The sequence below is a fragment of the Hemitrygon akajei genome, chromosome 3, assembly GCF_048418815.1.
Source record: "Hemitrygon akajei chromosome 3, sHemAka1.3, whole genome shotgun sequence".
In the NCBI taxonomy this organism is placed as follows: Eukaryota; Metazoa; Chordata; class Chondrichthyes; order Myliobatiformes; family Dasyatidae; genus Hemitrygon; species Hemitrygon akajei.
Window position 1 is genome coordinate 88,192,984 of NC_133126.1, and position 15,414 is coordinate 88,208,397.

The 15,414-nt window shown below is 41.3% G+C and overlaps 2 protein-coding genes across 12 annotated transcripts in view; both read right to left on the reverse strand.

Annotated features, from left to right (window-relative positions):
- Positions 1 to 15,414, reverse strand: part of exd2 (exonuclease 3'-5' domain containing 2) — a 423,296-nt gene that overhangs the window by 119,301 nt on the left and 288,581 nt on the right. The gene's annotated exons all lie outside the window — the stretch shown is intronic.
- Positions 1 to 15,414, reverse strand: part of pacs2 (phosphofurin acidic cluster sorting protein 2) — a 288,404-nt gene that overhangs the window by 34,238 nt on the left and 238,752 nt on the right. For 6 of the 11 annotated variants that reach the window (XM_073040291.1, XM_073040290.1, XM_073040293.1 and 3 more), the window contains 2 exons: positions 12,163 to 12,317; positions 3,340 to 3,450 (listed from right to left, as the gene is read on the reverse strand). In XM_073040291.1, coding sequence (XP_072896392.1) covers positions 3,340 to 3,450; positions 12,163 to 12,317 — 266 coding nt within the window. Of the gene's footprint in view, positions 1 to 1,223; positions 1,308 to 3,339; positions 3,451 to 12,162; positions 12,318 to 15,414 lie in introns of all 11 variants that reach the window. The other 5 variants (XM_073040292.1, XM_073040283.1, XM_073040285.1 and 2 more) reach the window with 1 other exon arrangement.

The window sequence follows — 15,414 nt, forward strand, 5'->3', positions numbered from 1 at the left end:
CACAGAAAAAAAATACAGCCCAAGTCCCTGAGTAACATGAATGTAGATTGTCCTGGTCCAGCTTGTTCTTCCACCAAGCCAACACTAGAGAGTAGCACCGAGTGAACACTGGGTGGCAGCACTGACAGGAGGGGCAGCCCCCCCCCCCCCCCCAACCCAGTATGGGTTCCAGCACATCAAACAGAGGCCCTGCTCTCTCCCACACCACCTGGACTCCCTTCCGCTGGGTGGCTGCCTATTCCTCACCTCGGCCCCAGCCTATTCCTCATCACAAACAAGGAAACACAGCTCCCCCACAGTCGGTCTCGCTAATGAACCAGTGAACCGGTTCTAATTTTGTTTTATATACAGTGGATTCCGGTTAATTGGGCCATTGGTTAATCGGGGTAGTCACTTATTTGGGACAACTTTTAAGGAACAAAAACTAATTGAGAAAATCAAAACAAGATTTCCTTCATTTATTTGGGGCACTATGCTACTTAATTGGGACAGGAGACTGTTGCCGAACAGTTCCTAACTAGTGTCAGTCACATGCATTGCATGGCCGATAGATATAACACTGTTCTCAGAGCAAAACAACTTTTAAATTGCATCAGTTGCTTGTTTGTGTTAAAAAATCCACAATGCTTGCCACTGATAATTTGTGACAAATAAGCAGCAAGATATTTCTGAACTGCTTTGATGTGCAGTTTCAAGCATTCAAGCATGGAGATGCCTGAAACAGCTGAGTGAAAATGAAACAATTTCACTACTTCAACATGTTAGGAAATATGAAAAATTTGAATATCAAGAATCATCTTGAGTGTTACAATGAAAATGAAGATTTGGAGAATGCAATCATCTTAAAGTATTGTATGAAGGCATTCCATTATCTGCACTAAGTGTCTGCACTGATTTTCTTCACTTACAGTCAATCAAAAAACCACAGCAGAGTACGCTGGATGAATTCCTCAAGTGATAAATATTAGGAACTAATACACAGTTTGATAGTAATGTAGTAGTATTAGCAGTGAGATAAGTATTTCATTCAGAACTTGTTACTCATTTAAACGGTAGATGGCCTTTTTTTAAAATACCTTTTTAACTACTTCCTTGAAACTTTGGCTTATTGGGGCAGCCACTTAATTGGGCCAAAATGTGCTGGTCCCAATGTGTCCCAATTAACCAGAACCCACTGTATATCCATCCGGACAGAACCTCAGAAAGATAGTATAGCACCTCACCCAGTATTGCACCGGAGCATCGGCCTAGACTGTTTACTCCAGAGAACCACTTGAACACACAACCCGAGTCACAGGGAGAATGTACTGCAGAGGCACAGATCAGTGGTTAATTATAGATCCTCTCAAAACATGCGAATATTCTCTATTTTCCTTTGAACTCAGCCTTTAGATAGCAGATGGTAAATGTAAGGCCAAGACAACAAGATCTGCTCTATTCCCACATGCTTGAGGGAGCATGATATATCTACTTATACATATAAATTTTACCCTGGACATTTGAAATGTCAGTAGCAGAGAGAGAAGTATTTTTGAAAAAGAAAGGTTTTCAGCAAGTATCAAAATTGAATGACAGATTAGGCATTCAGATGGTTCATTTTAAAGATACAGCTATTATATGCACCAAAGTGTGACTACCATTAGCACTGATAGTTAATAATGTGTCATACAAATTGGCATTTCACTTATAAATTGTGGCTATTAAAGCAAAAGGACAGTTCTGGGATTTTAATATCAAATAAATTTTAAAAGCCAAGAAGCTGAACCAATCATTCGACTTGTGTAAAATGTTACGCTGAATAGTTCATGAACTATTTTCCATTGATTTATTGCCATCATATTTAAGCATTCCATGAAATGAAAACTAACTAAACAATAAATGCTTTTATTCAATAATGACTTCATCAAGGACAGAACATTATTGAAAAATATTATTCAAAGTGCAATTAAATGACATGATAGGAGAATTAAAGTACTAGAGGACTGGGGAATGATTGGTCAACTAATTCCCAGATTGGCTTGGCCCAGAGGTGGAATTGTAGTTTTGAGTTATGTACCATACTGGATACCGAACTATAAAATCTAAGTCTGAGCTTCAGAGCAGCACAGAGGAGCCTTTCATTGTCTGAAGGGTTTTATTGACATTTGTACAAGGCTCTTTTCGGTGGATACAATGTTGCAAATCACTATTTCAAAGAAGATAAAGAAACTTTCATTTAAAGCAGTAGACTAGCCACTTTTCTTGTTTCTGCAATTTAAATGCAAATTCTTTAATACAGCCATAGACAACGCCTTGTTTAAGTTTATTTAAGTGCCATATTCAAGTTTTCAGATGACACCACTGTCACAGGTCGAATCAAAGGTGGTGACAAATCAACATATAGGAGGGAGATTGAAAATCCGGCTGTGGTGCCACAGCAACCTCTCACTCAATGTCAGCAGGACCAAAGAACAGCTTATTGACTTCACGGGGAGGAAACACAAGGCCCATGAACCAGTTCTCATCAGGGGATCAGAGGTGGAGAAGGCCAGCAACTTTAAATTCCTCGGTTTCATTACTTCAGAGGATCTATCCTGGGCCCAACACATAAGTGCCATTACAAAGAAAGCATGTCAGTGCCTCTACTATGGCCTTGTATGGAAGCACCAATGCGACTGAACAGAAAATCCTACAAAAAGTAGTGGATACAGTCCAGTTCATCACGGGTAAAGGCCTCCCCATCACTGAGTACATCTACACGGAGTGCTGTCGCAGGAGAGCAGCATCTGTCATCAAGGACCCCCCAGCACCACCATTCTTCTCAATACTGCCATCAGGAAGAGGTGCAGGACCCTCAGGATCCACACCATCAGGTTCAGGAACAGTTACTGCTCCTCAACCATCAGGCTCTTGACCCAGAGGGAATAACCTCACTTAACTTCACTTACTCCAACACTGAGCTATTCCCACAACCTACTGATTCACTTTCAAGGACTCTCCATCTCATGTCCTCAATATTTATTGCTTATTTATTTATTATTTTGATTTTTTTTGTATTTACACAGTTTGTTGCCTTTTGCACTTCGGTTGTTTGTCTTGTATGTTGTTTTTCAGTGATTCTGTTGTGTTTGGTATTTACTGTGAATGCCCACAAGAAAATGTATCTCAGGGTGGTATATGTGAATGTATACTGTATATATTTTGATAATAAATTTATCTTGAACCTTGAACATCTCCAGTGTTGGAATCACCTTTATAAACCAAGAAACTTAACCAAACACACTTGTGAAGACACTGTACGTCAAAGGAGCCCAACTCAATAGACAGGGCAATTGCAAAGCATTACCACACACTCTTTACCTATGGAAGGGGCCTCAGTTTTGGTGAAAAAATCTTGCCAGACTGCATCCTGGAAAAAATTGTTGTATCGATAATCGATGGAGCTGAGATATTTGGCTACAGGATGAGACCCTAGAGAAGAAAATGAAAGTGCATAATTATTTTGAATAATATAAAAATAGAGCTTTTAAAAAGTGTGATTTAATATTTATTTTACATCCAAGCTTTGCCCTTGCCTTCCAAATTTAGAAGATAGAATAGTGTAGCATAGCACTGGGGCCTTGTGGCCATGTTAACTGTGCTGACCATAATGCTAATTTAAACTTTCCATCTTCCGAACATGGTCTCTATCCCACCATTTCCTGTTTGTTTATGAGTCTGTTGAAATGCCTCTTAAAAGTTGCTGCTTCATCTAATTTTACCACTTCCCCAGGCAGGCACCTACCACTCCCCGTGCAAAACAAAACTTACCCTGTAAATCTCTTTTAAACTTACCCCTCTCACCTGGATGAAGACAATCTACCCTACCTATGCCTCTCATTATTTGATAAGATTCTTTCAGGTTACCCCCAGCTTCTGGCCCTCCACAGAAAACAGTCCATTCATATCCATTCTCTCCTTCTACCTAACACTGTCTAATTCAGGAAATATTCTAGTGAACCATTTCTACACTGCCTCCAAAGCCTCCATATTCTTCCTGACTAGAAGGGCCGAGATGGCCTGTTTCCATGCTGTAATTGTTATATGGTTATATGGTAATGTGGCAATCATTCAAGTTTTCATCTTTTGCGCTAATGGTTGTAGAATTGTACAACTAGTCTACTGTGTATAAACTATTTCATAAAGGAATAAACAGTTCAGCAATTTGCTCATTCCCCATAACCATACATACTTCCTTTTTAATTTCCTGTTTTTGGATTGGTGCAGTGCATGTCCATTAGCAAAACCCACAACATTGTCAGTTGCAGACAGCAAGCCCAGGCACCTTCACTCACAGTGGGAGTCCCTGTGCCAACCATGGGACAAGACAGCAGGAAATCTCGGCAGCTGTTTGCTGAGGCTGCAGGGGGAAACATCAGCTACCAAGGACAGAGAAGGAATCCACAGCTACTAAGAAGAGGCCAATAAATCTTTTGCAAGCTGTTCTGTGCACATTCCTCCTAACTGCTTTATTGATGATGACCCACGTATACCTCACTCAAAACTGTATCACATCAGCTAGTTTTTCTTAATGTATATCCCTGTTATATTTTCAAATTACTCAAAAAGGTATTAGATTTCATGATTCAATCCAGCTCACTAATTAGGTTCAAAAGAATCAATTTGGAGCTTTTACCAAAACAAGCAGATGTTCCAGGTCCTTGGGAATTTTCTACAGAGCCACCACATAGCACTTCATTTGGAATTCTACATGGGTAGCCGGCAGCAGAACAGATGTCTGACACCAAGCCACGAGATAGAAATTCAAATCACGTCTCTACAGTGTTACAATGAAGCAATAAACATTCACAGAAAACAAAACTGAACTAGAATTTTAAAAATCACAGCCTACCACTCTATTCATTAAAACATATTTCACCCACCCCTTGGTGTAATCATATTAATCATGGCATTAACCCCAACCCCATCACAGTTTTTAAAAATCTATTTTCAGTGCTTTAATTCCTTGTTAGTTTTTAATCAAAAGGAGCAATAGCTGACAGCTCACAGACAAATAATTTATCTTTTCATAACAAGCCATACTGCTCATGAGCTGGCCAGCAGGAGGTAGCAAAATCATTTGAAGACAATTCTCCTAGCATTTGCTCTTCATCTCCATAGACACTACCAAAGTACAGCCAAAATCACAAACAATCTTCTCTTGAGAAGGCTGAAAGCCAATTCTGCATGCTATCACCCAACTCCAACAGTGAACAACAAACCATTCCTAGTCTGACCCCTCTGGAATCTTTTCTGAAATCCACTTCACAGATTCACACTCCTTCCTGCCCCATTCCAACTCAGCAAGCTTTGTCTTCCTTCTCAAGATCCAGAGACAGGTTTGCTATGGATGGCCCGTTATTTCACTGTGTTCTTGCCCCTGTGGAACAGATTTCCTCCAATCTTGACTTTTCTTGATCTTTTGTCCAGCCTTACACCATGTCATGTTTCCAGTTGTTTCCTATTCACTTCTGATCCCTGATCCATCTCCAGCTCTAATCCCCACTGAGGTGCTCTGAGAAAGCTCCAAGTTTTCCTTGATGATGGAGCATCATAATCAGTCTTCAGTCTACCACCGACCTACTCTTTATTTATTTATGGTAGATAGAGCGCGGAATAGTCCCTTTCTGGCCCAATGAGCCAAGCCGCCCAGCAAACCACATATTTAACCCCATCCTAATCACAGGACAGTTTACAATGACCAATTAGCCTACTTGCCGAAATGTCTTTGGACCGTGGGAGGAAACTGGAGCATCCGGAGGAAACCCCCACTGTCAGGGGAATTGAACTCTGAACTTTGCCACCCCAAAATGTAATAGTGACATGCAAACCACTGCACTACCATAGCGCCGCCATTGTTGGCTAAACTTGTCTTCTGATTAATTTCTACCTACTTCCCCCAAATAAAGAGTGTGAGCCTATATGCATCCTAGCTATGCTTAATTTTTCATGTGATTACACTAAATTTAATTTCTTCTTCTCCTCATCCATATACTGAAGAATACTTTGGTGTCATTTTCTAATTCATTCATTATCTTTGCTTTGGAAGTTTCCTTCACCTGTAAATGGCCCATCTCCAACTTTTTTCCCCCTTATTCCCTTGCTTCCTCTATCTTCACTTCTTCGAACAGTCCATCAACCAACATTCCACAATAAATATACAAAACTCTGGAAATATTTGAGAGGTCAGGCACTATCAATGGAGAGGTGTACAATGATTTCGTATACTATCTTTCAGCCGGTAGATCTGATAACATATTTACAGCTTTTTTTCCTCTCTTAGGGGCCCCAGCTCCACTATAGCTGCAGCTTGACAAGGCAGCAAGCCTTGCTAATATGTCTTCTTTAGAATACAGAACTTCAATCCTCTACGAATGCCAGGATTGTCACCACACCTGTTCCATTTCCCACACTTTTGCTCCTATCGTTTCTCCCCTTTTCTTTATTTTCCACTCAGTCAGCAAAAAAAAACACACAATGCCCCTCCATTTCCACCTAGAATCCCCTCTTCACATTCTGGATCGTGTTTATTAAGTAAAACTTTAATATCATACCCGCTTTTCCAAAGCTTCTGCCTGTGCAAGCTCAGCAAATGCAACATCTATTCTTCCAGTTTTTGCCAAAGCCCATAGTACAACAGAGAAATGGCAACTCCTTTTCCAGAGCAGCAGCTCTGTGTGCAGCTCCAAAGGGAATCATTAAATATTCTCATTTAGGACTACTGCAGTTGAAATCCACAGTGACAGACAGACATTTCAGTGAGCAAATTTGTTTTAATATTCCTCAAAGGCCTCTGGACTGCAGACCACCCCAGTAGTGAGTGCAGCTTCCCTTTAAAAAAGCAGGGCCGTTGTGCTGGGCTGCAGGTAAAACTGAAATGCAGGGCCTTGAGGCCCCGAATTCCTACCATCCTTGGAAGAGGATGTGTTTGTGTGTGTTGCTTGGATTTCCAGCATCTGCAGATTTTATATAAAGTGCTGGTGGAACACAGAAGGCCAGGCAGCATCAATAGGCAGAAGCACTGTCAACGTTTCGGGCCGAGACCCTTCGTCAGGACAAACTGAAAGGAAAGATAGTAAGAGATTTTAAAGTGGAGGGGAGCACCAGAGGGAGATGGAGAACAGGCAGAGAGAAAAAAAAGAGGAGGGGAAAAAAAAACTAAATATGCCAGGGATGGGGTAAGAAGGGGAGGAAGGGCATTAACAGAAGTTAGAGAGGTCAATGTTCATGCCATCAGGTTGGAGGCTACCCAGCCGGTATATAAGGTGTTGTTCCTCCAACCTGAGTGTGGCTTCATCTTGACAGTAGAGGAGGCCATGGATAGACATATCAGAACGGGAATGGGACGTGGAATTAAAATGTGTGGCCTACGCTCTGTCTGCCAGAGAAAGCAGGATCTCCCAGTGGCCACACATTTTAATTCCACGTCCCATTCCCATTCTGATATGTCTATCCATGGCGTCCTCTACTGTCAAGATGAAGCCACACTCAGGTTGGAGGAACAACACCTTATATACCGGCTGGGTAGCCTCCAACCTGATGGCATGAACATTGACCTCTCTAACTTCTGTTAATGCCCCTCCTCCCCTTCTTACCCCATCCCTGGCATATTTAGTTTTTTTTTCCGCCTCCTCTTTTTTTTTCTCTCTGCCCATCACTCTGCCTGTTCTCCATCTCCCTCTGGTGCTCCCCTCCCCCTTTCTTTCTCCCGAGGCCTCCCGTCCCATGATCCTTTCCCTTCTCCAGCTCTGTATCCCTTTTGCCAATCACCTTTCTAGCTCTCAGCTTCACCCCACCCCCTTCGGTCTTCTCCTATCATTTTGCATTTCCCCTCCCCCTCCTACTTTCAAATCTCTTACTATCTTTCCTTTCAGTTAGTCCTGACGAAGGGTCTCGGCCCGAAACGTCGACAGTGCTTCTTCCTATAGATGCTGCCTGGCCTGCTGTGTTCCACCAGCATTTTGTGTGTGTTGCTTGAATTTCCAGCATCTGCAGATTTCCTTGTATCTGCAGATTTTCTTGTCTTTTTCCTACCATCTTGCTGGCTAACATTTTCCAGTCTCTGGAAAATTTAATTGAGGACCTCAGAGTAAGACTGCAGTACCAGAGGGACATCAGGGACCGCTGCACACTTTGTTTCACAGAGACAAGAATCACCCCTAGCATTCTGGACCCAGTGCTTCAGCCCGAAGGTTTCCTCTTCCAACCACGTTGACCAGACTGTGACATCAAGAAAAGGCAGAGGCAGTGACGTTTGCATCATGATTAACTCATTGTGGTGCACAAATGTGGTGGTTTTACCTCAGTCCTGCTCCCCCAGTCTGGAAGATCTAGCAGTCAAGTGTAGTCCATTTTATCTACTGAAGGAGATTTCTGTTGTTGACCCAGTGGCATGTACATTCCACCCCTGGCCAAAGTCAAGCTGGTACTGGACGAGCTGAGCACTGTGACCAGCAGTGACGAGACAGCAAATCCTAATGCTCACCCAATCATTGTGGGGAACTTCAACCAGGATAGCTTGAGGAAGTATTTGAACATCTACCATCAATGTACCCTGTGGAACCAGAGGAGCCAACACACTTGACCAGGGTATAACCACCATCAAGGATGTGTATTGTGCCATCCAACAACTGCACTTTGGCAAGCCTGATCACCTGGCTATACTTAGGCAGAGGCTGAGGACTCTTAACACCAGTGATGAGGCCCACGACAGTAAGGTCAAGGAAGGCTTTGAATGGGTGGACTGGACCATATTCAGGGATTCAGCTTTTGATCTGAATACATCTCAGTTGTCACCAACTTTATCAAGAACTGTGTGGATGAGTATGTGCCTTGAAGAAAATACCAGACATACCCAAACCAGGAGCCGGTGAGATTCACATTCTGCTGAGGGCTAGATCCATTACATTCAAGAATGGTGTTCCAAGTCCTCCAGAAAAATCCTACAAAAGGCTCTATAAAGAGCAAAAATGCAATTTTTGGTGAAGTTAGAGATGGGCTTGAATACTTGTCAGCTAAAGCAGATTTGCAAGCCATTATTTCCTACAAGGTGAAACCTAAAGTCATAAATGACTGTGATACTTCACTCCCAGATGAGTTAAGTGCCTTTTATGCATGCTTAGAAAGGGAAGATAAAACTACAGACAGACATACTTTATTGATCCCGAGGGAAATTGGGTTTCATTACAACCGCACCAAGAATAGTGAAGAAATATAGCAATATAAGACCATAAATAATGAAATAATAATAAGTTAATCATGCCAAGTAGAAATGTCCAGGGCCAGCCTATTGGCTCAGGGTGTCTTGACACTCCGAGGGAGGAGTTGTAAAGTTTGATGGTCACAGGTAGGAATGACTTCCTATGCCGCTCAGTATTATATCTCGGTGGAATGAGTCTCTGGCTGAATGTACTCCTATGCCTAACCAGTACATTATGGAGTGGATGGGAGTCATTGTCCAAGATGGCATGCAACTTGGACAGCATCCTCTTTTCAGACACCACCGTCAGAGAGTCCAGTTCCACCCCCACAACATCACTGGCCTTACGAATGAGTTTGTCCACACTGACCCCTTGGATGGAAACAGGGGTCACCGGTGCCTTAGCCCTCCTCAGGTCCACCACCAGCTCCTTAATCTTTTTCACATTAAGCTGCAGATGATTCTGCTTACATCATGTGACAAATTTTCCCACCGTAGCCCTGTACTCAGCCTCATCTCCCTTGCTGATGCATCCAACTATGGAACAGTCATCAGAAAACTCCTGAAGATGGCAAGACTCTGTGTTGTAGTTGAAGTCCGAGGTGTAGATGGTGAAGAGAAAGGGAGACAGGACAGTCCCCTGTGGAGCCCTAGTGCTGCTGACCACTCTGTCTGATACACAGTGTTGCAAGCGCACGTACTGAGGTCTGCCAGTCAGATAATCAATAATCCATGACACCAGGGAAGCATCCACCTGCATCACTGTCAGCTTCTCACCCAGCAGATCCCTGTAGCATCTGGTGACACTGTGATCTCTGTCAAGAGGGTAAACCCTTGCAAAACAAGCCCGAGGGTGTACCTGGCAGGGTACTGAAAACCTGTGACAATCAACTGGCTGGAGTGCTCAATGCCTTACTGCTGCAGTCAGAGGTTCCCACCTGCTTCAAAAGGACATCAGTCAGAAGATCAGGGTGAGCTGCTTCAATGACTTTCACCCAACATCACTCACACCTACTGTGATAAAGTGCTTTGAGAGGTTGATCATGGCTAGAATTAGTACCTGCCTGAAAAAGGCCTTGGATCTCTTGTATTTCGCTTACCAACACAGTAAGTCTACAGTGGATGCAATCTCACTGGCTCTCCGCTTGGCCTTGGACCAGCTGGACTACCGCAAAACCTACATTAGGTTGCTGTTTAATAATTACAGCTCAATGTTCAACACTATCATACCTTCAGTACAATTCAACAAACTTCTAAACCAGGGTCTTTGCAACTGGATCCTTGACTTCCTAATCAGAAGACCAGAGTCACCACAGATTGGAAATAATAACTCCTCCTTGCCGATGAGCACAGGCACACATCAAGCATACATGCTTAGCATACTGCTCTAATCTTGCCACACTCATGGGTTTGGGGCTAGGCATAGCTCAAATGCCATCTATAAATTCGTTGATGACATAACTGTTGTCAGCAAATCTCAGATGCTAACAAGAAGGCATACAAGACTGAGACAGATTGGCTAGTTGAGTGGTGTCAAAGCAACAAACTTGGACTCAGTGTCAATAAGACCAAGGAACTGGTTATAGACTTCAGGAAAGGGAAGTCCGAAGAACACGTACCTGTCCTTATCAAGGGGTCAGCAGTGGAAAGGGTCAGCTGCTTCAAATTCCTGAGTGTCAACATCTCTGAAGATCTATCCAGGGCCCACCATATTGATACAATTATGAAGAAGGCACTCCAGTGGCTGTATTTCATTAGGAGTTTGCGTAGATTTAGTATGTCACGAAAGATTTTAGCACACTTCTACAAGAGTACCGTGGAAAGCATTCTAGTTGGTTGAATAACCATCTGGCAACTGCATAAGATCAGAATAAACTACAGAAAGTTGTAAACTCAGATAGTTCTATTGAAGACACCTTTAGAAGTCAGATCCTCAAGAAGGCAGCATCTATCATTAAGGAACTTCACCATCTAGGCCATGCCCTCATCTCATTGCTACCATCAGGGTAGAGACACAGGAGCCTGAAGACACACACTCAACACTTTAAGAACAATTTCTTCCCCTCCACCATCAGATTTCTGAAGGACCAATAACCCATAAACACAACCTCACTTCTTGCTTTCTTTTTCCACATTTCTATATATTTCTCATTGTAACTTACAGTAATTTTTAATGTATTGCACTGTACTGCCACTGCAAAACAAAAAATTTCATGACATATGCCAGTGATAATAATCCTAATTCTGACTTAGTGTCTAGAACATAAGAGATAGCAAACACAATCGAATAATGGCTCTGTGGATCATCTTTATTCACCCTCATGCTCCACTCATGCTCAGTTGTCAATATTACTGAGGAGCACAGCTTTTCAGATCCTTTTATCTTTGGCCTCCAGCATTACTGTAATAATTTTTATTGGAAGCAACAGGAAAACCTTTTTGTCTTTAGAGGTCACTCTACAACTTTTTAGGCTTGACACAGAGTATTTGCCTGATATCTCTTCTGCTTTCCTTTGTTATTTAACAACCAAACTACCTACACAAATACTCATTCTAGGCTTACCAACATGTGCAGATACTGAAAGACAATTTTCTTGCTAAAGCAAAATCAATGTGAAGGCTGCATGCAAGTTACCATCACCTGACTTATGCACAACCCTACGTAAAAGCAAGCTCACATGTTATTAAGTTATAAAGACTGACGTACAGATGGTAGATCTCTTTCCACTTTAGTAATTGTTCTTTTAGCCTCGTGTACATTTGATGCATCCATTGCTATACCATTGAGTGACCTTTGCATATTTTCCGACTTGTGCACAAAATCGACATAAGAAATTCTGTAAATCAGTTTGTTAACTGGGGAGGGCAATAGAAAATGGCAATTTTGGGCATTATGATATATTATGAGCTACTTTACATTATTTTCAATTGTGAAATGAACATACCAAGAGGAATAATGAGAAACCTCATGTAGCCAAACCAGTCAGGTGTCTTGTGCGACAGCTGCTCCACAAAGAGCCGTAGAATAGCACTCAGGAAATGCTGGGCTCCTGCCACCGTCACTTTAATGGGATTTGGAGTTTGGGAGTTACAGTTACAGCTGAAAACAAAAAGGAAAATTGGTGTTTGTATTTTTAAAAATTCAGCCTTAACAAAAGCTAACACACAAGTGCAAGTTTTAACAATAAATTATCTCAAGGTTCATTTCAAACAAAATCTGACATCAAGCCATTGGAAGTGGTATTAATGCAATAATGAAGATGGAAGTCATCTGGTTCAGCAAGTTTGTGCTGGCTTTTGGAAAGAGCAATCATGCCTTTCTTTGCCTCATAACCTCTTATGTTCTTCATCTTCTGTTTTCTGTCTATTCCTCTTCAAAATTTATGAATCAGCTGCTGCTACTTTTTTCCAGACAGTATTGCACATTCCAATAGGTATCGATGAAAAAAACTTGAATTTTGGTCTAGGTTTAATTTTTCTTTTCTTATTCCAACAAAAGCTCTTGCTTCTTTGCTTCTTTGTTCCAAGGATTACAATGCCAACATTTGCTCTTAATTAGATTTGTTTGCATTTGCTACCTTTGTATCTTTATTAATATTCCAACGAGGGCATAACAAATGTATCTTTTCAGTTCAGGGATAATGCATTGGCTTTTACATTTATAAACCATCTTATCAACATGGCCTTCCACCTAGTGGCTTTTGATTCTATACAAGTACCAAGATATGTAGCCACATACACTTCCCAAGATACTGCCATTTGTGATATGTTTCCATATCCATTCTCCATAGGCCATCACTACTTCACACCAGCTGCCCATGTCATTCTGAGGCCTCTAACTATCCTTATCACTACTACGTAGTCAGTTTTTTAAACTTCTACACATTTTATAGCATCAGCCACATATCAACATTGCAAAGTAAAACTGACATTTGCAAATCTTTTACCCTCCTCCCTCAGCTGTCTGAAAACATCCATCACCTATCACCCTCAGCTTCACATTACTGAGCAATTTTATCTATTAGTATTCCAATAATTCTGTTAATTCTTCAGCCACTTATATTTTTCATCACTCTTGTTGAACATCTTCAAGAACTTTATATAAAAATCAGTATAAAAGGCACAGCAGCAGAATTAGACCACTCGACCCATTGTCTGCTCCACCATTCAATCACGGCTGATTTAATTTTCAGCCCTATTCTCCTGCCTTCTCCTTCTTACCAATCAAGAACCTATCAATCTTTTCCTTAAATATAGCCAATGATGTGGCCTCCACAGCCCTCTGTGGCAACAAATTCCACTGGCTCACCACCATCTGGTTGAAAAAATTTCTCCTCCATTTCAAAGGGACATTCCATTATTTTGAGAGTGTGCCCTCAGATCCTAGACTCCCCTACCAGTGGAAACATCCTTTCTATGTCCACTTTATCTAGGCTTTTCAGTATCTGGTACATGTCAATGAGATCTACCCTTATCCTTCTGTACTTCATCAAATGAAGGCCAAGAGACATTTGTTGCATTAATGAGTTATATCTTTGGATTAGTCAGACTGAATTTCTTTATTACAATCGACGTCAATGATTTCTTTAGTTCTTTTAGTTCTTCCTGTTACTTTCTCAACATTGGCTGATTCATTTACCGCCTCCCCTTTCTTTACATTACAAATTCTTCAGTTATCCAACATTAATTCTGAAAATTAAAATAATTGAGACCAATGTTTTTACCTTCCTTTGTATTTTTTGGAAATTATGGATGCATTCCAGTTGAACTAGGTGATTTATGAAGTTTTCAAATCAAATGGTTCAATTTAATATCAGAAAATGTATATAGTATATAACCTGAAATTCTTACTCTTCACAGAGACATCCACAAAACAAGAAACCCCAAAGAACCCAAAACCTCTTCCCCCTCCCTACACAAGCAACAGAAACACTGACCCTCCCGCCACTTGCACCAACAGAAGCACCATTCCCTCCCCCACAATGTGCAAGCAATAGCAAAAGGCCCCAAAGAGACCATGATCTGGAGTCCATCAAGTTCTGATAATGATTTTTCAATAAAACCTAAAGTCTTGTCAGAGTGGTACGCTTTAAGACACTTCTTAAGAGATGGTACAGATTAAAGATCTAGGGTGAAAATTCTAACACAAAATGCTTTTGTTGAGAAAGGACTAGCTGCCAATGGTTAATATTGTGAAAGAAACTGGAATTAAAAGAGCATAGAAAATCTGTAAATATGAGAAAGTCTGCAAATGCTGGAAATCCAAGCAACACAGACAAAACTCAGGAGGAACTCAGCAGATCAGGCAGTATCAATGGAAATGAATAAATAGTCAACATTTTGGGCCGAGAAAGTAGATTACCGAGATAAGGATGAGATAAGCCATGCAAATCCTTAAAGGATGAGCATATTAAAATCAATATAATGTTTAACCAGAAAGTTATGAGGACCCATGTGAAGATTGAATAGATCAAGTGTAAATAATATTGTAGGAAGGAGAATTTCAACATGTTGAAGTGAAGAGAGGATGGTTAGATTTATGCTGGAAGAGTTACTTAATAACAGGGGTTTCAACAACAGGTGAGCTGAATCTGGGGCAGCATTAAGCATCTCAAATTTAAAATAGTTGCAAGTGTAAGTGTGGAAGTCAAGTTCCTCCTTGTATGCATCCTCTGTGCTTGGCTCAAAGAACAAGTTAACTTGTTCCCTTTGCAGACTTGGTGTTGATTTCAGTCAATGCCTCTCACTACAGAAGTCAAAAACAGCTACAAATCAAACTATCCAATTCTTGTCTTGGGCAAAATGCCTGAACATTATTTATGGACTCCAACAAGGCTACGAAGAGCAATTTGTCAGACAGAGCCAAAACACAGTATCACAGTAGACAGTGCAGCTAAATCAGGTTACTACTGTGTTTTTTAGTCCTTACTGGGATTCTTCACATTAATTGTCAGGAAGCAGTGGCACTGGTCACTCTGAATTAAGCAGAGATGGACACAGAGTCTATAGAAGTGTGGCAAAGTGGCATCAACTTCATGGATTCTGTGCATATTACAGAGGAGGTGTTTGCTATTCCAAGGCAAGTCAAGGTGGATAAATCCCCAGGGCCTGACAGAGTTTCCTTTGGATCCTACAGGAGGCAAGTACAGAAATTGCTGGGGCCCTAAAAGAGAACAGTTAAATCATCCTTAGTGACA